Below are 26,255 nucleotides of genomic sequence, written 5' to 3'. Positions count from 1 at the left end.
GTATGTTGGCCTTCATAGCTCGGGGTTTTGAGTATAGGAGCAAGGAGGTCTTATGGAAGTTGTACAGGGCCTTGTTGAGGCCTCACCTGGAATATTGTGTTCAGTTTTGGTCTCCTGATCTGAGGAAGGATGTTCTTGCTATTGAGGGATGCAGCGAAGGTTCACCAGACTGATTCCCGGGATGGCTGGACTGACATATGAGGAGAGACTGGATCGACTGGGCCTTTATTCACTGGAGTTTAGAAGGATGAGAGGGGATCTCATCGAAACATATAAAATTCTGACGGGACTGGACAGGTTAGATGCAGGAAGAATGTTCCCGATGTTGGGGAAGTCCAGAACCAGGGGACACAGTCTAAGGATAAGGGGTAGGCCATTTAGGACTGAGATGAGGAGAAACTTCTTCACTCAGAGAGTTATTAACCTGTGGAATTCCCTACCGCAGAGAGTTGTTGATACCAGTTCATTGGATATATTCAAGAGGGAGTTAGATATGACCCTTACAGCTAAAGGGATCAAGGGGTATAGAGAGAAAGCAGGAAAGGGGTACTGAGGTGAATGATCAGCCATGATCGATAAATTTTTAACCAATAAGGGAATTAAGGGTTACGGGGAGCGGGCGGGTAAGTGGAGCTGAGTCCACGGCCAGATAGGCCATGATCTTGTTGAATGGCGGAGCAGGCTCGAGGGGCTAGATGGCCTACTCCTGTTCCTAATTCTTATATTCTTATGTATGATCTTACTGAATGGTGGTGCAGGCTCGAAGGGCCGAATGGCCTACTCCTGCACCTATTTTCTATGTTTCTATGAGCTAGATTAAAAATCAAAACCTTTCCCCGACTGCAGATGCTGAAACCAGCCCTGCCAGATGTGCCTGGATAATGATTGAACGATTTGAAGACATTTTAAGACTCAGAGATTGAATAACCCGCCGTGAGTTCTGAGCATCCCTTGGGCCCCCGATTGTTTACGCCGAATTCCGCCCATTTCAATCCAGGCGTCTTCTAATGGGATCAGGAGCACACTTGGGTGTAACTTGACAATGGGAAAAATGGGAGCGGAATGGAGCCAGTCTTCTGGAATAACTCTGGAGCAGAAAACCCCAGGGTGCCCACTCGATGGGCCAAGTGGCCTTTTTTTGTGCTGTACTATTCTATGGGCGAGACTTTCCACTTTGCTGGCTATCGGCCAAAAAATGGGCAATGTTCCAGCCTTCATGATCACTGGAACGTCGCCCATTTTTGGGATCGCAACTTTCGACTCAGCAGTAGCGATGTGGAACGCAAAGCTTCCCTAGCAACGGTCTTCTGCGCATGCGTTTTTTTTTCCGGTAAACAGGTTTTCCCACGTTTCGGGAGGTCAGGGGTCATCCGCACATGCGCAGAAGGCCAAGGGAGGGGGAAAGAGAGAGAGAGAGAGAGAGAGAGAGAGAGAGAGAGAGAATAGATAGAGGGAAGGAAAGCAGCAGTTTGAGTAAAGAAATAGAGATAAAGAGCAGTATCTTTCAAATGTCAGATTCTGAAAATAGCCTGCAAGATGTGGAGGTGGGGAGGAGGGCGAAACCATTTTCTGACGAGGCCTTAGTCGTGGAGGTGCACTCCCGGTGGGCCCAATTAACCCGGAGTGCGCGTGGGAACCCTTCATCCCGGGCCTACGGAAAAGTATGGGGCGAGATTGCCGACGTGGTCTCGTCTGCGGCCCACGAGGGCCAGGGGATCCGACCAGTGTCGCAAGCGCAGGAACAGCCTGGTTGCTTCGACAAGAGTAAGTATAGATTTTATATTGAAACGATGCAAATTCTAATTATAATTGCAAATCTCCTGGATTGAATTTAAGCTTGTTATTCTTACATATATATGACATATATTCCCTGCTAAGATCTGGGCAGGGCTCGGAACCTGCGCCCTTTTTAAGTCTCTCCGGCTGCTGTCACTTACACAGTGACCCAGCCTGGACTGGGATAGAGCTGCCCTGGCCCACTTTGGGACATTAGCTCCTGTCATTGCCCAACTCAATGGGGATTGTAGTCGAGAGAGATGTTTTTGTCAAGCATTATTGACGAATTCTTGACGAATCTTCTGGAATTTTTTGAGGATGTAACGAGCAGAGTGGACAAGGGAGAACCAGTGGATGTGGTGTATTTGGACTTTCAGAAGGCTTTTGACAAGGTCCCGTACAAGAGATTGATGTGCAAAATCAAAGCACATGGTATTGGGGGTAATATACTGACGTGGATAGTGAACTGGTTGACAGACAGGAAGCAGAGAGTCGGGATAAATGGGTCCTTTTCAGAATGGCAGGCAGTAACTTGTGGGGTGCCGCAGGGCTCAGTGCTGGGACCCCAGCTATTTACAATATATATTAATGATTTAGATGAAGGAATTGAGTGTAATATCTCCAAGTTTGCAGATGACACTAAACTGGGTGGTGGTGTGAGCTGTGAGGAGGACGCTAAGAGGCTGCAGGGTGACTTGGACAGGTTAGGTGAGTGGACAAATGCATGGTAGATGCAGTATAATGTGGATAAATGTGAGGTTATCCATTTTGGGGCCAAAAACACGAAGGTAGAATATTATCTCAATGGCGGCAGACTAGGAAAAGGGGAGGCGCAACGAGACCTGGGTGTCATGGTTCATCAATCACTGAAAGTGGGCATGCAGGTACAGCAGGCGGTGAAGAAGGCAAATTGTATGTTGGCCTTCATAGCTAGGGGATTTGAGTATAGGAGCAGGGAGGTCTTACTGCATTTGTACAGGGCCTTAGTGAGGCCTCACCTGGAATATTGTGTTCAGTTTTGGTCTCCTAGTCTGAGGAAGGACGTTCTTGCTATTGAGGGAGTGCAGCGAAGGTCACCAGACTGATTCCAGGGATGGCTGGGCTGTCATATGAGGAGAGACTGGATCAACTGGGCTTTTATTCACTGGAGTTTAGAAGGATGAGAGGGGATCTCATAGAAACATACAAGGTTCTGACGGGACTGGACAGGTTAGATGCGGGAAGAATGTTCCCGATGTTGGGGAAGTCCAGAACCAAGGGACATAGTCTTAGGATAAGAGGTAGGCCATTTAGGACTGAGATGAGGAGAAACTTCTTCACTCAGAGAGTTGTTAACCTGTGGAATTCCCTGCTGCAGAGAGTTGTTGATGCCAGTTCACTGAATATATTCAAGAGGGAGTTAGATATGGCTCTTACTGTTAAGGGGATCAAGGGGTATGGAGAGAAAGCAGGAAAGGGGTACTGAAGGAATGATCAGCCATGATCTTATTGAATGGCGGTGCAGGCTCTAAGGGCCGAATGGCCTACTCCTGCACCTATTTTCTATGTTTCTATGTTTCTATTAGATCCTAAACATGATTTTCGTTATAACTGTGCATCAATTGTGGATAAAAACCCTATTAGCATATAACGTTGGCGACTGCTGTCTTTCCATGATATTACCTAGTCAATGAGCTTATGCCATGCTCTTTTCACGTTTGCAGAAGTGAGCGAAGAATTGTTTGGAGCGAAGGCGCACTGGAAGAGGCCCTGCCCAGCTAACGCAGCTAACGGAGTTGGAGGAACGCGCTGGGGCACTGGTCGGGGAACACACTCGGTCGGCCACCCGTGTTGAGGCAGAACCCTCGCTTGCGTCACGTGAGTAATGCCTCAAGCAGTGTTAAAGTAATGTAACGTCATTTCATTATAATATACGATGGCCCCGACCTGCGGGAGAACACCAGCGGCAGGTCGGGGCCATAAAAGGAGCGGTGATTGGCGGCCTGGGAGCAGCGTGGAGGCCCCTGCAGGAAGCAGCGCGAGTTAGTGCAGGAGGGCGACGGCAGCGAAGAGTGACATCATCACGGTCCAGGTCGGTGATTGGAGCGTGGGCAGGTACAGCAGGAGCGGCGAGGTCGGGGCGAAGGAGCGGCGAGAGATTGTGGAGGGACGTGACCGAGGCCCAGGAGAGGTGTGAGTTCGGGGCCCAGAAGAGGCGAGGGCCCAGGGGCAGGACAGGCCCAGCCCACACTGCGATATGTGAGCGCACTAGGTCCGTGCAGCAGAGCTGGTCTCCAATCGTCCTGGTTAAGCCTTGCCACTGGACCAAGACCCAGCTCTGTCAAGCCCGTGTGGTGACTGGTGTGCAACGGTCACCCCACGTTAAAAAAATCCACCCACAGGCATCTTTCACCCTTCAGGATGTAGTTCGGGATCTGGAATATTAGGTCCTTCATTGAAACACCTGTGAACTCATCCCTTTTTGGTTTGGAAGCAAATCATCCTCGCTTCGAGGGACTGCCTATGATGATGATAATAAACGAATGATGTCATGTTATGCATTCAGTTATCCTGATTCCCCTGCAGCCTCTGTGCCACACTCAGGTTGACAAGAGATAAGAGAGTAGGAACAGGCCATCTAGCCATCTGTCTCCTTCTCTGTCCACTCCCCATAAATATTCACTCCTTTATCATTCTGTCTTTCTCCGACTGATCCAGCTCTCTGGGTCACTGAATTTCAACTTGATTTACCACCATATGTACTACCGTTTGATGTGTTGTTATAAAACGTCTCTCGGTCTCATTTATTGTCGTTGTGCTGCTGCTTTGTATGCCAGCGCAACGCAGCACAAGAATGTGTACCATTACTTTCTGATAAGCTCAATAGTGTTTTGCGGGTCCACCCATGCACAGCGAGGCGGAGGCGCGATCGCAACCCCTCCCCCTCCAGCTGGAGGTGACCCTCACCACGGGAGGGGAGAAGGAAGAGAGTAGCGACCCTGAGCAGGAGGAATACACCATGGAACCAGAGGAGGATGCCCCTACCTGCCCCATGGCTGATGTACCCGTGGGACCCGCAGCCACAACATCGGTTTCGACGGTACAGGGTGGCGAGACCAAGCAGCGTGCAGCCGGCGATGCCAAGGCGTTTGACGGTGCGCACACGCCGACCCCACAGAGGTCGGGTCAGCGAGGTCAGCGCATGCCCCCCTCTGGCCGATCGGACCGAGGGCTTGACCAGACCGTGCGAGGAGCGTGCCGCGACCAGTCGCGGGCAATCTCCAGGCGTTTGTGGTGTTCACGAGGGACGTGTCCCGGGAGCGTGCTGTGGTTTCGCGGCGGGCGCTCTTGGAGATGAGCGCACAGACCGCCGCCATCGACGCCTTGCGTCCCACACACACCACCAGCACCAGCACACAAGCTAGTCAGGAGGAAGCATATCCCTCTGACTCGGAAGGCGATGTCCCAGCTTTGTCTTCCCCTCCAACAACCCCCCCAACAGGCGATCGTGCCACCATCACCACCTCGCACACCCCCCCCCCGCACAATGGCAGGAAGTCTTGCCGTTGCCCGCTGCACGCCAGACTTGTCGCGCTACCCTGGGACCAAAATGGGGTGAGGCTAAGATGCGGGGGGTACAGGATCTGGAGGGTAACGTGGCCGCAGGTCGGGAGGGGGTTTTATTGTTGCTGAGTGATTGTTGGGGGGGCGGGGAGGGGGTGGGGAGTTACATTTTTTTTAAATTAGTTTCAATATTGTTAAATTATTTAAAAAATGTATTGAATTTTACAATTATTGTGCAGTGTCTTCTAATAACGTAAGTTAAGGTAAAACATGAATGTAACTTTGTACAACAATAGCCATGCCAGACCAGGCAAGGATGAAACATAACTCAATGCAATGCAGCTGTTGTCTAACGGTAACTGTGACTGTGACTGTGACTGCCCCCAATGTAAGTTCATGCAAAGCGTTCATTTATGAGCTGCTGGTGCAACAGCTTTGCAGCTGCGTAACTCCCACGAGGTTTCTCCAGTCTTCCGTGGGGGGGGAGCGTTGTGGGATCATGGATTCATCGCCAGGCTGATTGTCCTCCTCAAGGTCCTCACCAGCCTCCTCCTCCTCCTCCTCATCGTCTGCCTCTTCTGTCTCCACTCCTTCCTGAGGTGGACTGGCAGCCCCATCTGGCAATTGTTGTCCTCTCTTTATAGCTCGGTTATGCAACATGCAACACACCACAACAAACACAGCGACCTGGTCAGGGTGGTATCGTAGGCTGCCTCCAGAATGGTCCAGGCATCTGAAGCACTGCTTGAGCACTCCAATTGTCTTTTCGACGATGTTGCGTGTCGCTATGTGGCATTCCTTGTAATGCTTCTCAGCTTCCGTCTGGGGATTACGCGGGGGGGTGGCGGGGGAGTCATGAGCCAGCTAGCAAGGCCATATCCTTTATCCCCCAGCATTCAAACGTGACCTTGTGGCTGACTGCCAAACAGGTCAGAGACAGCGCTCTCATACAGGATGTGCACATCATGGATACCGCCAAGAAATGTAGCATTTACTGCCATAATTATTTGGTTATGGTCGACAACGAGCTGCACATTCAGGGAATCCCTTTCGGTTCCGAAACACCTCCGGGTTCTGTAAAGGTGCTCGCAGGGCGATGTGCGTACAGTCTATTGCTCCCTGCACCTTGGGGAAGTTTGCTATTCTCCAGAAACCCAAAGCCCTCCCGGTCTGTGCCTCCCTGGTCACAGGGAAGCTTATAAAGTCCATGCTGCGAGCGTAAAGAGCTTCAGTCACCTGTCGAATGGAGCAATGTGTGGCGTGCTGAGAGATACCACAGATGTCGCCAGCTGAGGCCTGAAAGGAGCCCGATGCATAGAAGGATAGTGCCGCAGTGACCTTGACCTTGACGGGCAGTGTGGTCCTGATGGTGCTGGCAGGCTGCAGATCCCCCTTGTTGAGCTGGCATGTCTCATCGATGACCTCTTTCCGGAAGCCCAGCCTCCGAAGGGCACGCGTTATCGGACAAGTTGAGGTAAGATTGCTTTTCCCTGTAAGTTCGCCGGCTGTACGTTCTCCTCCTCCACCTCCGCATTAGTCTGCCACCTCTTCGATTGGCCCCTTCACTTAACTAAACTTCAGACACCAGCGTGTGAGCAGATACAAGTAATGGTAGAGAACGTACAGGCCCCATCACTATTATCACTATCACTATTATCACTATCACTGTGTTGTTATAAATGCGCTTGGTACTAAAAAGAATATATAAAATGGAAATAATAAATATAAGTATAAATATGAGTGGATCTATCAGTAAGAGACCCTTAAACAACTCACAAATTATAAGTCTCCTCACTTCCTCCGATGTTCAAAGTGGTGTCCGTACTGCGAGATTCTGTGAGGAAGGCCAAGGTAAGTGCAGCTTTTCTCCAGCGATGTTCTTGGCGAGCGATCAGCCCGGCGATGTGCCAGTGATGTGCCAAAAGTTGCGTTGGGCGATCACCTCGGCAATGTGACCCGAAAGTTGGGCCGGCAATTTTCCAGCCATGTTCGAACCGGTCCAACGTTCTGCTTTTTAAGCAAAAATGGGCGATATATGGGCACTAGCCCAGCGATCTGAAGTGGAAATTCTAGCCCCCCCGCAACCCCACCCCAAGAGTCCATTAACTTCCAGTAAAGATTCCCATCAAACCATCGGGCGATTCAACAGCGCCACCAGGAGGAACTTGGCATCACCACACACATTTTGGGAACATTTCATCGAATGATACGGGCACAGGAGGCCATTGGGCCCATCGAGCCTGTGCCGGCTCTGTGACAGAGCGATCCAATCAGTCCCACTCCCCCCGCTCTTTCCCCACAGCCGGCCAAATGTTTCCCCTTCCAGTATTTATCCAATTCCCCTGTTTGAAAGTTACTATTGAATCTGCTCCCACTGCCCTTTCAGGCAGCGCGTTCCCGATCACAACAACTCGCTGCGTAAAAACATTCTCCCCATCTCGCCCTCGAGTTCTTCTGCCGATTATCGTCAATCCGCCACCCTCTGGTTACCGACCCTCCTGCCCCTGATTCACTCTGTCAAAAATCTTCATCATTTTGAACATCTCTATTAAATCTCCTCTTAACCTTCTCTGCTCCAAGGAGAACAACCCCAGCATCTCCAGTCTATCCCCGTCACTGAAGTCCCTCGTCCCTGGAAACATTCTGCTCAATTCTGAGGGAGCGCCGCACTGTCGGAGGGGAAGTACTGAGGGAGCGCCACACTGTCGGAGGGGCAGTACTGAGGGAGCGCCGCACTGTCGGAGGGGCAGTACTGAGGGAGCGCCGCACTGTCGGAGGGGCAGTACTGAGGGAGCGCCGCACTGTCGGAGGCGTAGTACTGAGGGAGCGCCGCACTGTCGGAGGGGTAGTACTGAGGGAGCGCAGCACTGTCGGAGGGGCAGTACTGAGGGAGCGCCACACTGTCGGAGGGGTAGTACTGAGGGAGCGCCACACTGTCGGAGGGGCAGTACTGAGGGAGGGCCGCACTGTCGGAGAAGAGCAGGGGAGTTAGCCCCGGTGTCCTGGGGCCAATATTTATCCGTCAATCAACATCACGAAAATGGATTATCTGGTAATTATCACATTGCAGTTTGTGGGAGCTTGCTGTGCGCTAATTGGCTGCTGCGTTTCCCACATTACAATGGTGACTGCACTCCAAAAGTACTTCATTGGCTGTAAAGCGCTTTGAAATGTCCGGTGGTGGTGAAAAAACTTTCCCTGCTCTAAGGAGAACAACCCTAGCTTCTCCAGTCACCCCACGCAACAACTCGCTGATTATCATAAGAACATAAGAACATAAGAATTAGGAACAGGAGTAGGCCATCTAGCCCCTCGAGCCTGCTCCGTCATTCAACAAGATCATGGCTGATCTGGCCGTGGACTCAGCTCCACTTACCCGCCCGCTCCCCATAACCCTTAATTCCCTTATTCGTTAAAAATCTATCTATCTGTGATTTGAATACATTCAATGAGCTAGCCTCAACTGCTTCCTTCGGCAGAGAATTCCACAGATTCACAACCCTCTGGGAGAAGAAATTCCTTCTCAACTCGGTTTTTAATTGGCTCCTCCGTATTTTGAGGCTGTGCCCCCTAGTTCTAGTCTCCCCGACCAGTGGAATAAACCTCTCTGCCTCTATCTTGTCTATCCCTTTCATTATTTTAAATGTTTCCATAAGATCACCCCTCATCCTTCTGAACTCCAATGAGTAAAGACCCAGTCTACTCAATCTATCATCATAAGGTAACCCCCTCATCTCCGGAATCAGCCAAGTGAATCGTCTCTGTACCCCCTCCAAAGCTAGTATATCCTTCCTTAAGTAAGGTGACCAAAACTGCACACAGTACTCCAGGTGCGGCCTCACCAATACCCTGTACAATTGCAGCAGGACCTCCCTGCTTTTGTACTCCATCCCTCTCGCAATGAAGGCCAACATTCCATTCGCCTTCCTGATTACCTGCTGTACCTGCAAACTAACTTTTTGGGATTCATGCACAAGGACCCCCAGGTCCCTCTGCACCACAGCATGTTGTAATTTCTCCCCATTCAAATAATATTCCCTTTTACTGTTTTTTTTTCCAAGGTGGATGACCTCACACTTTCCGACATTGTATTTCATCTGCCCAACCTTAGCCCATTCGCTTAACCTATCTAAATCTCTTTGCAGCCTCTCTGTGTCCTCTACACAACCTGCTTTCCCACTAATCTTTGTGTCATCTGCAAATTTTGTTACACTACACTCTGTCCCCTCTTCCAGGTCATCTATATATTGTATATTGTAAACAGTTGTGGTCCCAGCACCGATCCCTGTGGCACACCACTAACCACCGATTTCCAACCCGAAAAGGACCCATTTATCCCGACTCTCTGCTTTCTGTTAGCCAGCCAATTCTCGATCCATGCTAATACATTTCCTCTGACTCCGCGTGCTTTTATCTTCTGCAGTAACCTTTTGTGTGGCACCTTATCGAATGCCTTTTGGAAATCTAAATACACCACATCCATCGGTACACCTCTATCCACCATGCTCGTTATATCCTCAAAGAATTTCAGTAAATTAGTTAAACATGATTTCCCCTTCATGAATCCATGTTGCTTCTGCTTGATTGCACTATTCCTATCTAGATGTCCCGCTATTTCTTCCTTAATGATAGCTTCAAGCATTTTCCCCACTACAGATGTTAAACTAACTGGCCTATAGTTACCTGCCTTTTGTCTGCCCCCTTTTTTAAACAGAGGCATTACATTAGCTGCTTTCCAATCCGATGGTACCTCCCCAGAGTCCAGAGAATTTTGGTAGATTATAACGAATGCATCTGCTATAACTTCCACCATCTCTTTTAATACCCTGGGATGCATTTCATCAGGACCAGGGACTTGTCTACCTTGAGTCCCATTAGCCTGTCCAGCACTACCCCCCTAGTGATAGTGATTGTCTCAAGGTGCTCCCTTCCCACATTCCCGTGACCAGCAATTTTTGGCATGGTTTTTGTGTCTTCCACTATGAAGACTGAAGCAAAATAATTGTTTAAGGTCTCAGCCATTTCCAAATTTCCCATTATTAAATCCCCCTTTTCATCTTCTAAGGGACCAACATTTACTTTAGTCACTCTTTTGCATTTTATATATCGGTAAAAGCTTTTACTATCTGTTTTTATGTTTTGCGCAAGTTTACTTTCGTAATCTATCTTTCCTTGCTTTATTGCTTTCTTAGTCATTCTTTGCTGTCGTTTAAAATTTTCCCAATCTTCTCGTTTCCCACTAACCTTGGCCACCTTATACGCATTGGTTTTTAATTTGATACTCTCCTTTATTTCCTTGGTTATCCACGGCTGGTTATCCCTTCTCTTACCGCCCTTCTTTTTAACTGGAATATATTTTTGTTGAGCACTATGAAAGAGCTCCTTAAAAGTTCTCCACTGTTCCTCAATTGTGCCACCATTTAGTCTGTGTTTCCAGTCTACTTTGGCCAACTCTGCCCTCAACCCACTGTAGTCCCCTTTGTTTAAACATAGTACGCTCGTTTGAGACAGTACTTCCTCACCCTCAATCTGTATTACAAATTCAACCATACTGTGATCACTCATTCCAAGAGGATCTTTTACTAGGAGATCGTTTATTATTCCTGTCTCATTACACATGACCAGATCTAAGATCGCTTGCTCCCTTGTAGGTTCTGTAACATACTGTTCTAAAACAATCCCGTATGCATTCTATGAATTCCTCCTCAAGGCTACCCCGTGCGATTTGATTTGACCAATCGATATGTAGGTTAAAGTCCCCCATGATTATTGCCATTCCTTTTTCACATGCCTCCATTATTCCCTTGATTATTGCCCGCCCCACCGTGAAGTTATTATTTGGGGGCCTATAAACTACGCCCACCAGTGACTTTTTCCCCTTACTATCTCTAATCTCCACCCACAATGATTCAACATTTTGTTCATTAGAGCCAATATCGTCTCCCACAACTGCCCTGATATCATCCTTTATTAACAGAGCTACCCCACCTCCTTTCCCTTCTTGTCTATCTTTCCGAATTGTCAGATACCCCTGTATGTTTAATTCCCAGTCTTGGCCACCCTGCAACCACATTTCTGTAATGGCCACCAAATCATACCCATTTGTAATGATTTGTGCCGTCAACTCATTTACTTTATTTCGAATGCTGCATGCGTTTAGGTAGAGTGTTTTAATACTAGTTTTTGAACCATGATTTTTAGTTTTGACCCCTCCTGCAGCCCCTTTATATTCATATATATTGTCCCTTCCTATCACCTTGTGGTTTACGCTTACCCCAGTGCTATTCTGCTCTGTTGCCTCCTGCCTTTTGCATTCTTTCTTGGGATCCTGTTCATCTGAGCTCTCACCCACTCTAACTAGCTCAGAGCCCTCTCCTGGGATCCGAATACTCCTTGCATTGAGGTACCGAGCTTTCATGCTTGCCTTTTTATTAAACTTTGACCCTTTAGAATTTTGCTGTACAGTGGTCCTTTTTGTTTTTTGCCTTAGGTTTCTCTGCCCTCCACTTTTCCTCATCTCCTTTCTGTCTTTTGCTTTTGTCTCCTTTTTGTTTCCCTCTGTCTCCCTGCATTGGTTCCCATCCCCCTGCCATATTAGTTTGACTCCTCCCCAACAGCACTCGCAAACACTCCCCCTAGGACATTGGTTCTGGTCCTGCCCAGGTGCAGACCGTCCGGTTTGTACTGGTCCCGCCTCCCCCAGAATCGGTTCCAATGCCCCAGGAATTTGAATCCCTCCCTGCTGCACCACTGCTCAAGCCACGTATTCATCTGAGCTATCCTGCGATTCCTACTCTGACTAGCACGTGGCACTGGTAGCAATCCCGAGATTACTACTTTTGAGGTCCTACGTTTTAATTTAGCTCCTAGCTCCTTAAATTCATCTCGTAGGACCTCATCCCTTTTTTTACCTATATCGTTGGTACCAATGTGCACCACGACAACTGGCTGTTCACCCTCCCTTTTCAGAATGTCCTGTGTCTCCGTGCGTTATTTTCGCCGCTGGGCTCGAGCTGCCTCCGCTTTCGGCCCACGACTGTGAAGAGCAACATTTCGCTTCCCGCCCGATTACCTGTTCTTCTGATAATTTCCCAGACGCCGGCAGGGGTGGCCGGGAGGATGGCCTGCTGATCCAAGCACAGCCTTCCGACATTAACGACGTGAAACCCGTCCACATCCTTCTCTGGGGCAACAGCATTACAGACCGAGCGCTCATCGATGTGATCTGCGAAGCGAGACAGAAAGGTGGTTGTAACCAATGTTGCCTTTAATCTGGGGCAGCCGCACAGAGAGTGGGAGGTTTCCGCGTGGCCGGCTCGACGGCATGCTAATGGATAAAACCCAGCATGCGCGGTAATCTGAATGGGCCGCGCACCCCATAAACAATTAGCGGGAACATCGATTGTCACTGAGATACACGGTGGTGAAATTCGGCCGCGCCTCAGTTGGTGCGTTAATCCAGGCGGAGCGGTAATTTTGGCGCCTTGAAAAAGTTTGTGGCTCCCACCCAGAAATTGGTGAGAATGGATCGAAGAGCTGACAGGGGCGATAAATTAGCCCTTGCACACCAGAGCTGGGGGTACGATAACGAACCCATTGAGCACGCGCGGAACTCCGAGTCAGACCCCGGGAAAAGCCGAGTGTTAAAGGTGCAGCATAGTAACGCACCCATTAAACTTTACAAACTCACTTGATTTCCCCCTGCGCTGTTATGTCTGTCTGCCGCTGCAAACTGGGAGGCTCACGCACTTAAGCTCCTACGCTCCCATTAACGCCCCCTCTGGCCGCTAACTGAGGCATTAGACAACCGAGAATCCAGCCATCTCCTATGGCCAGCTCTTAGCTACGTGCCTACCTTGGCTCAGTGGGTGCAATGCGCACTCTGGTGCCCTCCGTCGCTGATTACTGTGTACGGACCAGAAGTAGCCACACGCAGCCGGTTGATGTCCAACTAAACACTGCAATGCCGTGCATCAATTGTACCCTCGAGTCGGCACCAACACGCTGACTGTCCGTGCTGTAGCGCGTCCCTCGCCCCACCCCGCCCTCCTCCCATCCAACTCCTCAGATAATGGAGCAGTCCATGGCCCGCATGCAGCAAAACCTGGACGACATTTCAGGCTTGGGCTGATAAGTGGCATAAACATTCGCGCCACACAAGTGCCAGGCAATGACCATTGGCAACAAGCGAGAGTCTAACCACCGTCCCTTGACATTTAACGGCATTCCCATCGCCGAATCCCCCACCATCAACATCCTGGGGGTCACCATTGACCAGAAACTTAACTGGACCAGCCACATAAATACTGTGACCACAAGAGCGGGTCAGAAGCTGGGTATTCTGCGGTGAGTGTCTCACCTCCTGACTCCCCAAAGCCTTTCCACCATCTACAAGACACAAGTCAGGAGTGTGATGGAACACTCTCCACTTGCCTGGATGAGTTGCAGCTCCAACAACACTCGAGAAGCTCGACACCATCCAGGACAAAGCAGCCCGCTTGATCGGCCCCCCATCCCCCACCTTCAACACTCACTCCCTCCACCACCGGCGCACCGTGGCTGCAGTGTGCACCATCTACAAGATGCACTGCAGCAACTCGCCAAGACTTCTTCAGCAGCACCTCCCAAACCCACGACCTCTACCACCTAGAAGGACAAGGGCAGCAGGCGCATGGGAACACCACCACCTCCACGTTCCCCTCCCAGTCACACACCATCCTGACTTGGAAATATATCGGCCGTTCCTTCACCGTCGCTGGGTCACAATCCTGGAACTCCCTCCCTAACAGCACTGTGGGAGCACCTTCACCACACGGACTGCAGCGGTTCAAGAAGGCGGCTCACCACCACCTTCTCAAGGGGCAATTAGGGATGGCCAATAAATGCCGGCCTTGCCAGCGATGCCCAATAATAAAAAGGACACATGAGAAATTACATTGGGCAGAACAGGGTAGGTGCAATCACTCCATGGAAACATTCACCCTCCAATTCCCACCTTGCTGAAACCTTACCTGGAAGCGGGAGTTGAACCAGCAAACCAGTGACCTTTGGATCCCTGTTGAGTTTTTCAATTAGTTCCATGAGTTCTTCCTGCGATATGCTATCTGGTCGCAAAATAGTCTCACTGGTGATACCTAAAGACATAAATGATGCTGTTAATCAGATTTTAGACATAAGGAAGATGTTTCCACTTGTGTAGGGGGGGAAACCAAAATAAAAGGCCATCGAAATAAGATAGTCCAATACAGAATTCAGGAGAAACACTGTGGGCTAGAATTTCCATTCCATTCAGAGGTTCACTAGGCTGATTCCGGGGATGAGAGAGTTGACTTATGAGGGAAAGTTGAGGAGGTTGGGCCTCTACACATTGGAGTTCAGAAGAATGAGAGGTGATCTTATCGAAACGTATAAGATTATGAGGGGGCTCGACAAGGTGGATGCAGGGGGGATATTTCCACTCATAGGGGAAACTAAAACTAGGGGGCATAGTCTCAGAATAAGGGGCCGCCCATGTAAAACTGAGATGAGGAGGAATTTCTTCTCTCAGAAGGTTGTAAACCTGTGGAATTCTCTGCCCCAGAGAGCTGTGGAGGCTGGGTCATTGAATATATTTAAGGCAGAGATAGACAGATTTTTGAGCGATAAGGGAGTGAAGGGTTATGGGGAGCGGGCGGGGAAGTGGAGCTGAGTCCATGATCAGATCAGCCATGATCTTACTGAATGGCGGAGCAGGCTCGAGGGGCCGAATGGCCGACTCCTGCTCCTATTTCTTATTTCCGCCGGTTTTGTCGGCGGTACTGCCCTTTTTTGGCGGAAAACCACCCGGCCAGAGATTCCCACAAAGTTGCACAAAGTGTTCCGCCGGCGGTTTCGAAATACCGCCGGAAACACCGCTACTGCCCGTGGGCAAGATCGAAATACCCGCCCACCAAAATCAGCCGGAGCTGGGTGGTCAGTAAGGAGCCTCGCAATAAAAGGTACGTTAAAGGGCTTTTTATATTTCTTTTAAAATTCTTTTACAGCGATTACGTTGAAAAGGGTCCCGAGTACGTTTTCTGATTTTTAATTTTTTGGAAAAAGTATTTTTTGTGTTTCCCTCCCCTCCCTCGGCCCAACCCGCAGCCTCGGGCTAAATTTCAGTAAGCACCGCTCATTTTGATTAAGACCCGCCCAATTTGCCCAGGATCGCCTTTTCTGCCCAGAATCTGTGTGTGAGACCCATTTTTCTCGCCGGACGGAATTTTTTCCTTTTCTTTGTGTAATTTTTTGCCGGCATTAGTTTAATAATCTGAGTGATCTTTTGGGCAGCAATCCAGCGCTGGCGGATTTTATGCACATTCGGGCCCCGGAGAAAGTGGTGAGAATGTGGAACCCGCTACCACATGGAGTGGTTGACAGGGTAGATGCAGGGAGGATGTTTCCCCCGGGCTGGGGAGTCTAGAACCAGGGCTCACAGTCTCAGGATAAGGGCTCGGCCATTTAGGACTGAGATGAGGAGGAATTTCTTCACTCAGAGGGTGGTGAATCTGTGGAATTCTCTGCCTCAGAGGGCTGTGGAGGCTGGGTCATTGAATATATTTAAGGTGGAGATAGACAGATTTTTGAACGATAAGGGAGTCAAGGGTTATGGGGAGCGGGCGGGGAAGTGGAGCCGAGACCATAATCAGTCCATGACAGTGCTGCACTCCCTCAGTACTGCCCCTCTGACAGTGTGGCGCTCCCTCAATACTGCCCCTCCGACAGTACGGCATTCCCTCAGTACTGCCCCTCCGACAGTGCAGCACTCCCTCAGTACTGCCCCTCCGACAGTGCGGCATTCCCTCAGTACTGCCCCTCCGACAGTGCAGCACTCCCTCAGTACTGCCCCTCCGACAGTGCGGCGCTCCCTCAGTACTGCCCCTCCGACAGTGCGGCATTCCCTCAGTACTGCCCCTCCGACAGTGCGGCGCTCCCTCAGTACTGCCCCTCCGACAGTGTGGCACTCCCTCAGTACTGCCCCTCCGACAGTGCTGCACTCCCTCAGTACTGCCCCTCCGACAGTGTGGCGCTCCCTCAGTACTGCCCCTCCGACAGTGCGGCGCTCCCTCAGCACAGCACTGGGAGTGTCGGCCTGGATTTTTGTGATCAAATCCCTGGAGTGGGGAGAGATGTAAATACGAGCTGCCATTCACCATCACCCGTTTTGCACAAAGTGACGATCTCCCCGCCAGATGTGATGTTGTGAGTGGAGGTGACTTTCTCTGGTATGGCAGGCTCGGGGTGCACAGCACGCTACCTGCCCTCACCGACTGACGCGGCAGCCTTGGCCTTATTCTTGACGTATGAGTGGCTGCCGTGATCGTTGCCCACCAGGACCACGCTGAGCTGGGGTCGAGTGTTGCCGAGTGCCACCCATGCCTCCACGTCTCTCCGCACCTCGGCGTGAATCTGCTTGGCCAGTTCCGTCCCCGAGATCACCACAGCCTCCCGCCTGAGAACAGAGAGAGCACGAACTATATCACAAGCATAGCGAGAAGTTCAGACACGCTCACTATCGGACACGCTCACTGTCGAACCCGCTCACTATCCCGCTCACTATCGAACTAACTCACTGTCGGACACGCTCACTATCCTGCTCACTATCGGACCCGCTCACTATCCCACTCACTATCAGACCTGCTCACTATCGGACACGCTCACTATCGGACACGCTCACTATCCTGCTCACTATCGGACCCGCTCACTATCGGACCCGCTCACTATCACATGCTCACTATCAGACCCGCTCACTATCAGACCCGCGCACTATCGGTTCCGCTCACTATCAGACCCTCTCACTATCAGACCCGCTCACTATCAGACCCGCTCACACAAGAACAACATAAGAATTAGGAACAGGAGTAGGCCATCGAGCCCCTCGAGCCTGCTCCGCCACTCAACAAGATCATGGCTGATCTGGCCGTGGACTCAGCTCCACTTACCCGCCCGCTCCCCGTAACCCTTAATTCCCTTATTGGTTAAAAATCTATCTATCTGTGATTTGAATACATTCAATGAGCTAGCCTCAACTGCTTCCTTGGGCAGAGAATTCCACAGATTCACAACCCTCTGGGAAAAGTAATTCCTTCTCAACTCGGTTTTAAATTGGCTCCTCCGTATTTTGAGGCTGTGCCCCCTAGTTCTTGTCTCCACGATCAGTGGAAACAACCTCGCTGCCTCTATCTTGTCTATCCCTTTCATTATTTTAAATGTTTCTATAAGATCACCCCTCATCCTTCTGAAACCCAACGAGTAAAGACCCAGTCTACTCAATCTATCATCATAAGGTAACCCCCTCATCTCCGGAATCAGCCTAGTGAATCGTCTCTGTACCCCCTCCAAAGCTAGTATATCCTTCCTTAAGTAAGGTGACCAAAACTGCATGCGGTACTCCAGGTGAGGCCTCACCAATACCCTGTACAGTTGCAGCAGGACCTCCCTGCTTTTGTACTCCATCCCTCTCGCAATGAAGGCCAACATTCCATTCGCCTTCCTGATTACCTGCTGCACCTGCAAACTAACTTTTTGGGATTCATGCACAAGAACCCCCAGGTCCCTCTGCACCGCAGCATGTTGTAATTTCTCCCCATTCAAATAATATTCCCTGTTACTGCTTTTTTTTCCAAGGTGGATGATCTCACATTTTCCGACATTGTATTCCATCCGCCAAATCTTAGCCCAGTCGCTTAACCTATCTAAATCTCTTTGCAGCCTCTCTGTGTCCTCTACACAACCCGCTTTCCCACTAATCTTTGTGTTATCTGCAAATTTTGTTACACTACACTCTGTCCCCTCTTCCAGGTCATCTAAGCATATTGTAAACAGTTGTGGTCCCAGCACCGATCCCTGTGGCACACCACTAACCACCGATTTCCAACCCGAAAAGGACCCATTTATCCCGACTTTCTGCTTTCTGTTCGCCAGCCAATTCTCAATCCATGCTAATATATTTCCTCTGACTCCGCGTATTTTTATCTTCTGCAGTAACCTTTTGTGTGGCACCTTATCGAATGCCTTTTGGAAATCTAAATACACCACATCCATCGGTACACCTCTATCCACCATGCTCGTTACATCCTCAAAGAATTCCAGTAAATTAGTTAAACATGATTTCCCCTTCATGAATTCATGTTGCGTCTGCTTGATTGCACTATTCCTATCTCGATGTCCCGCTATTTCTTCCTTAATGACAGCTTCAAGCATTTTCCCCACTACAGATGTTAAACTAACCGGTCTATAGTTACCTGCCTTTTGTCTGCCCCCTTTTTTAAACAGAGGCGTTACATTAGCTGCTTTCCAATCCGCTGGTACCTCCCCAGAGTCCAGAGAAGTTTGGTAGATTATAACGAATGCATGTGCTATAACTTCCGCCTTCTCTTTTAATACCCTGGGATGCATTTCATCAGGACCAGGGGACTTGTCTACCTTGAGTCCCATTAGCCTGTCCAGCACTACCCACCTAGTGATAGTGATTGTCTCAAGGTGCTCCCTTCCCACATTCCCGTGACCAGCAATTTTTGGCATGGTTTTTGTGTCTTCCACTGTGAAGACCGAAGCAAAATAATTGTTTAAGGTCTCAGCCATTTCCACATTTCCCATTGTTAAATTCCCCTTATCTTCTAAGGGACCAACATTTACTTTAGTCACTCTTTTCCGTTTTATATATCGGTAAAAGCTTTTACTATCTGTTTTTATGTTTTGCGCAAGTTTACTTTCGTAATCTATCTTTCCTTTCTTTATTGCTTTCTTAGTCATTCTTTGCTGTCGTTTAAAATTTTCCCAATCTTCTCGTTTCCCACTAACCTTGGCCACCTTATACGCATTGGTTTTTAATTTGATACTCTCCTTTATTTCCTTGTTTATCCACGGCTGGTTCTCCCTTCTCTTACCGCCCTTCTTTTTAACTGGAATATATTTTTGTTGAGCACTATGAAAGAGCTCCTTAAAAGTCCTCCACTGTTCCTCAATTGTGCCACCGTTTAGTCTGTGTTTCCAGTCTACTTTGGCCAACTCTGCCCTCATCCCACTGTAGTCCCCTTTGTTTAAGCATAGTACACTCATTTGAGACACTACTTCCTCACCCTCAATCTGTATTACAAACTCAACCATACTGTGATCACTCATTCCGAGAGGATCTTTTACTAGGAGATCATTTATTATTCCTGTCTCATTACACAGGACCAGATCTAAGATAGCTTGCTCCCTTGTAGATTCTGTAACATACTGTTCTAAGAAACAGTCCCGTATGCATTCTATGAATTCCTCCTCAAGGCTACCCCTTGCGATTTGATTTGACCAATCGATATGTAGGTTAAAATCCCCCATGATTACTGCCGTTCATTTTTCACATGCCGCCATTATTCCCTTGATTATTGTCCGCCCCACCGTGAAGTTATTATTTGGGGGCCTATAAACTACACCCACCAGTGACTTTTTCCCCTTATTATCTCTAATCTCTACCCACAATGATTCAACATTTTGTTCATTAGAGCCAATATCGTCTCTCACAACTGCCCTGATATCATCCTTTATTGACAGTGCTACCCCACCTCCTTTCCCTTCTTGTCTATCTTTCCGAATTGCCAGATACCCCTGTATGTTTAATTCCCAGTCTTGGCCACCCTGCAACCACATTTCTGTAATGGCCACCAAATCATACCCATTTGTAATGATTTGTGCCGTCAACTCATTTACTTTATTTCGAATGCTGCATGCGTTTAGGTAGAGTGTTTTAATACTAGTTTTTAAACCATGATTTTTAGTTTTGACCCCTCCTGCAGCCCCTTTATATTCATACATATTGTCCCTTCCTGTCACCTTGTGGTTTACACTTACCCCAGTGCTACTCTGCTCTGTTGCCTCCTGCCTTTTGCATTCTTTCTTGGGGTCCTGTTCATATGAGCTCTCACCCACTCTAACTTGCTCAGAGCCCTCTCCTGGTTTCTGAATACTCCTCGCATTGAGGCACCGAGCTTTCATGCTTGCATTTTTATTACACTTTGACCATTTAGAATTCTGCTGTAGAGTGGCCCTTTTTGTTTTTTGCCTTAGGTTTCTCTGCCCTCCACTTTTACTCATCTCCTTTCTGTCTTTTGCTTCTATCTCCATTTTGTTTCCCTCTATCACCCTGCATTGGTTCCCATCACCCTGCCATATTTGTTTAACTGCTCCCCAACAGCAGTAGCAAACACTTCCACTAGGACATTGGACCCGCTCACCATCGGACCCGCTCACTATCGGACCTGCTCACTATCGGACCCGCTCACTATCACACACGCTCACTATCACGTGCTCACTATCAGACCTGCTCACCATCCTACTCACTATCAGACCCGCTCACTATCAGACCCGCTCACTATCACACACGCTCACTATCACACACGCTCACTATCACACACGCTCACTATCAGACCTGTTCACCATCCCGTGCTCACTATCGGACCTGTTCACTATCCTGTGCTCACTATCAGACCCGCTCACTATCAGACCCGCTCACTATCAGACCCGCTCACTATCAGACCAGTTCACTGTCGGACCAGCTCACTGTCAGACCAGCTCACTGTCAGACCAGTTCACTGTCAGACCAGCTCACTGTCAGACCCGCTCACTGTCACATGCTCACTATCAGACCCACTCACTATCAGACCCGCTCACCATCACATGCTCACTATCGGACCTGCTCACTATCAGTGCTCGCTATCGGACCTGCTCACTATCAGTGCTCACGATCGGACCTGCTCACTATCAGTGCTCACTATCGGACCTGCTCACTATCAGTGCTCACTATCAGACCCGCTCACTATCGGACCAGTTCACTATCGGACCAGTTCACTATCAAATCTGCTCACTATCGGACCAGTTCACTGTCGGACCAGCTCATTATCAGACCCTGCTCCTCTATAGGATGGCAGTGTTGTCCCCACAGTGTAACGAACCAGTCTATGGGCTTGACTCCACAAAGCGATTTGCTGCCTGTCTATTTCCCACCATGGGATGAGTGACCCTATAGCAAGCAAGCACTCACTCCTAGAATATTACTGCACAGAAAGAGGCCATTCCGCCCATCATGCCCGTGTCAGCTCTTTGTCCGAGCGATTTAATTAATCCCACTGCCCACTTCTCTTGCTTATTAGCTTTTAAAATGCTTCTTTATCAAATATTTATCCCCTTCCCTTTTAGAAGGTATTCTGGACTTCCCTGTCCCCCACTAATTATCGTTGGGACATCCCATGTCCTAAAACCCTCTGCTTAACATTTTAAAAATCTCCCTACCTCTCCATCTTCGAAACAGTTTCCCGCTCGTCCCCTGCAACCCCATCCCCTCTCCGCCATTTATTTTATCAAAATCCCTCAGAACTTTTAATTCCAAAGCATTTGTTAGTATTCTATGCTTGAAGCCGTACCTGACTTAGAATCAAAGAAATTTACAGCACGGAAGGAGGCTATTTCGGCCCATCGTGTCCGCACCGGCCGGCAAAGAGCTTTTTTTTTTCAAAAATATACTTTATTCATATAAAATTTTCACAACGCATTGGAAAATAGCTCAGTACCTTGCGGTCAGCAATTCCATACAAGTCGTTTGGATGCTGACAGCAGTTCCATACAATGGGGGTATTACATGGAGCAGATGAGAACAGGTTTACATTAGATTCCAGGATACATTTCAATACCGATCACGAATCACGTTACATGTAGCACTATGCAGATGAAAGCAGTACAAGGAACGGATGGGGATACATTTATATTTCTTTACAAGTTACTAAACAGTGCAGAGACTTTCATTATACATGGCACAACACAGGTGTGTTTCAGTGCATGGTGCTCTATGTATACAAGCAGATTAACAAGTACAGCCCAAGGGGGGTCTGATTCCTCACCGACAAAGAGCCACCCAGCCTAATCCCACTTTCCAGCTCTCGGTCCGTAGCCCTGTAGTTTACGGCACTTCAAGTGCACATCCAGGTACTTTTTAAATGTGGTGAGGGTTTCTGCCTGTACCATCTTTTCAGGCAGTGAGTTCAGACCCCCACCATCCTCTGGGTGAAGAAAGTTCTCCTCAAATCCCCTCTAAACCTCTCCCCAATTACTTTAAAAACTTTAAAACTGCGGCAGCCATATTTGCACAGCAAGCTCCCACAAACAACAATGTGATATAATGACCAGATCTTTTGCTTTTGTGACCTTAACTCTGCTTCCTCTGCACAGATGCTGCCTGACCTGCTGAGAATTCCAGCATTTTCTGTTTTTATTCCAGATTCCAGCATCCGCAGTGTTTTGCTTTTGTTATATAGAGCTTGTTTCATCACTAAAAAAAAGAAACATTGCAAAGAGACACATCCCAGTGGAGACTCGAGACACTCAAAAGTCGATTGTTTGCAAACTCTCCGCCAGATGTCGGGCTCTCCCATCCCCCGAACACCCTTTTTTTTTGCATGACATTGGCAAAACATCACCTGCAAAACTCCCCTATTCATTGCAAAAACAGCAGAGTGGTAGAATCATATAAAGTCACTTTTTAGATTGTTGTTGCAACAATCAAAGCTGCACTAATCACAGATGGATTGTTAATTGCTGGCACAGATTTTTAAAAAGAACATGATTTAGTCTGCTATTGCCGCAGTTTATGTGTGTGTGTATTTGTCTGCAGCATTTGTCCGCATTCATAAATCCCGGGGAGCGCGCGCGCGCCAAGGCCGCCTTGGAATGTTGGCCCGGGAACAGCTCACCTGGGGACACGCACCCATTCATAAATCCGCCCACTACTCACTCACTCACTCACCTGGAGCCGCTGGTGTGCACTCGCCTGCCCAGCACACACAATCCTCTGCCCCGGGCCGCCAGCTTCAGCACCGCTGCCCGCACAGGGTGCAAGAGGATGCAGAGAGAGGCCATGATGATGTGCAATGCAAAAAAGAGAGAGAGAGAGAGAGAGAGAAAACTAGCAATGCAAAAGAGAGAGAGAAAACTAGCAATGCAAGAGAGAGAGAGAGAAAACTAGCAATGCAAGAGAGAGAGAGCAAGGGGAGGAGGAGCAGAGGCAAGTCCTGCAAGAGTGTGGATTGGACAGAAGCACAACAAAGGACTTGCTTTTATATAGCGCCTTTCACGACCACCAGACATCCCAAAGTGCTTTGTGGCCAATGAAGTACTTTTTGCGAGAAGTCGCTGTTGTGATATGCGAAACGCAGCAGGAAATTTGCACACAGCAAGCTCCCACATACACACAGCAATGTGATAGCGACCGGATAATCTGTTTTTAGTGATGTTGGTTGAGGGATAAATATTGGCCCCAGGACACCGAGGATAATTCCCCTGCTCTTCTGCGAAATAGTGGCCATGGGATCTTTTACATCCACCTGAGAGGGCAGACAGGGTCTCGGTTTAATGTCGCATCCAAAAGACGGCATCTCCAACAGTGCAGCACTCCCTCTGTACTCCCCTCCGACAGTGCGTCGCTCCCTCAGTACTGCCCCTCCGACAGTGCAGCGCTCCCTCAGTACTGCCCCTCCGACAGTGCAGCGCTCCCTCAGTACTGCCCCTCCGACAGTGCGGCGCTCCCTCAGTACTGCCCCTCCGACAGTGCGGCGCTCCCTCAGTACTGCCCCTCCGACAGTGCAGCGCTCCCTCAGTACTGCCCCTCCGACAGTGCGGCGCTCCCTCAGTACTGCCCCTCCGACAGTGCGGCGCTCCCTCTGTACTCCCCTCCGACAATGCAACGCTCGCTCAGCACTGCCCCTCCGACAGTGCGGCGCTCCCTCAGTACTGCCCCTCAGTCAATGCAGCACTCCCTCAGTACTGCCCCTCCGACAGTGCAGCGCTCCCTCCGTACTCCCCTCCGACAGTGCAACGCTCACTCAGTACCGCCCCTCCGACAGTGCGGCGCTCCCTCCGTACTCCCTTCCGACAGTGCAGCGCTCCCTCAGCTCTGCCCCTCAGTCAATGCAGCACTCCCTCAGTACTGCCCCTCCGACAGTGCGGCGCTCCCTCAGTACTGCCCCTCCGACAGTACGGCGCTCCCTCAGCACGGTGCCAGGAGTGCTAATTCTGAGTCACCTTCTCCACCTATCCTAAATAAATGTCATCCTGTTAATTTGGGGAGTCTGAAAACTTCAAACGCCCCATATCTTCTGCACTATATTATTTGCTCTTTGAAAATTATGCCGTCTGGTGTCCTAAATTATAATTTGCAAAGAAAATAGAGCTGGAGAAGACACCTCTGCAAGCTGTGGCTCAGTGGGCAGCACTCTCGCCTCTGAGTCAGAAGGTTGTGGGTTCAAGTCCCATTCCAGGGCAGTACTGAGGGAGTGCAACACTGTCGGAGGTGCTGTCTGTCGGATGAGACGTTAAACCGAGGCCCTGTCAACTCTCTCAGTTGGGCATAAAAGATCCCACAGAACCTTTTCGAAGAAGAGCAAAGGGAGTTCTCTCCAGGTGTCCTGGGGCCAATGTTGATCACTAAAACGGATTATCTGGTCTTTATCACATTGCTGTTTATGGGATCCCCACTGACACCTGGGAGTTCCTGGCCAAAGACCGCCCTATGTGGAGGAAGTGCATCCGGGAGGGCACTGAGCATCTCGAGTCTCATCGCCGAGAGCATGCAGAAATCAAGCGCAGGCAGTGGAAGGAGCGTGCGGCAAACCAGTCCCACCCTCTCTTTCCTTCAACCACTGTCTGCCCCACCTGTGACAGAGACTGTAATTCCCATATTGGACTGTTCAGTCACCTGAGAATTCACTTTTAGAGTGGAAGCAAGTCTTCCTCGATTCCGAGGGACCATTGACGATGATGTGCGCAAATTGGCTGCTGCGTTTCCCACATTGCAGCAGTGACTACACTTTAAAGATTACCCCATTGGCTGCAAAGCGCTTTGGGACATCCTAAGGTGGTGAAAGGTGCTATATAAATGCAAGTGTTTCTTTAATGCTTGGCGCTAAGAGCCACTCCCGTTAGCAAACACTCGCTTCATGCGAACTAATGTGTAACCTTATTCATGTGCAATGTCTGGCAAAGCTGTGTTGCCCGAGGTTTGAACAGAACACCCTTGTTAATTTGCTTTGCTCGCTGTGAATGTCGCAGGACATTTTTTCCAGGCCGAGAGATAATGGAAGACTATTCACTTTATCAGACCATGTGACTGCGGCTGTAATCGAGGCATCAGATTAATTCTATAAAAGGGTTTATCAACAGTAGCTACAAGTGCAGGTCAGAGGCTGGGTATTCTGCGACGAGTGTCCCACCTCCTGACTCCCCAAAGCCTTTCCACCATCTACAAGCCACAAGTCAGGAGTGTGATGGAATACTCGCCACTTGCCTGGATGAGTTGCAGCTCCAACAACACTCGAGAAGCTCGACACCATCCAGGACAAAGCAGCCACTTGATCGACACCCCATCCACCACCTTCAACACTCACTCCCTCCACCACCGGCGCACCGTGGCTGCAGTGTGCACCATCTACAAGATGCACTGCAGCAACTCGCCAAGGCTTCTTCGGCAGCACCTCCCAAACCCACGACCTCTACCACCTAGAAGGTCAAGGGCAGCAGGCGCATGGGAACACCACCACCTCCACGTTCCCCTCCCAGTCACACACCATTCTGACTGGGAAATATATCGGCCGTTCCTTCATCGTCGCTGGGTCACAATCCTGGAACTCCCTCCCTAACAGCACTGTGGGAGCACCTTCACCACACGGACTGCAGCGGTTCAAGAAGGCGGCTCACCACCACCTTCTCAAGGGGCAATTAGGGATGGGCAATAAATGGCGGCCTTGCCAGCGACGCCCACATACCACCATAGCAAAAAAATCAACACAGAAAATTTTGTTTGACTGCAATAAACTACAGAAGTAGTGCAGTTACTATAGCTCTATTGGCCACCTCGGAAAGGCCTTTCAGTGGGTATGTTCAGAGAGCGA

At 49.4% G+C, this 26,255-nt stretch overlaps 1 protein-coding gene across 3 annotated transcripts in view; it reads right to left on the bottom strand.

The window, feature by feature from the left end:
• Positions 1–26,255, bottom strand: part of LOC139250708 (bifunctional methylenetetrahydrofolate dehydrogenase/cyclohydrolase 2, mitochondrial-like) — a 94,201-nt gene that overhangs the window by 63,544 nt on the left and 4,402 nt on the right. The window contains exons 1-4 of one of the 3 annotated variants that reach the window (XM_070873097.1): positions 23,117–23,316; positions 16,605–16,789; positions 14,331–14,453; positions 12,392–12,544 (exon numbers count right to left, since the gene is read on the bottom strand). In XM_070873097.1, coding sequence (XP_070729198.1) covers positions 12,392–12,544; positions 14,331–14,453; positions 16,605–16,789; positions 23,117–23,229 — 574 coding nt within the window. In that variant the 5' untranslated portion in view covers positions 23,230–23,316. Of the gene's footprint in view, positions 1–12,391; positions 12,545–14,330; positions 14,454–16,604; positions 16,790–22,554; positions 22,637–23,116; positions 23,317–26,255 lie in introns of those variants that run through there. The other 2 variants (XM_070873099.1, XM_070873096.1) reach the window with 2 other exon arrangements.

The sequence above is a fragment of the Pristiophorus japonicus genome, chromosome 2 (assembly GCF_044704955.1).
Source record: "Pristiophorus japonicus isolate sPriJap1 chromosome 2, sPriJap1.hap1, whole genome shotgun sequence".
NCBI classification, from domain to species: Eukaryota; Metazoa; Chordata; class Chondrichthyes; family Pristiophoridae; genus Pristiophorus; species Pristiophorus japonicus.
The sequence above is the reverse complement of the archived record's forward strand: the minus strand, read 5'-3'. Positions and strand labels throughout refer to the sequence as shown.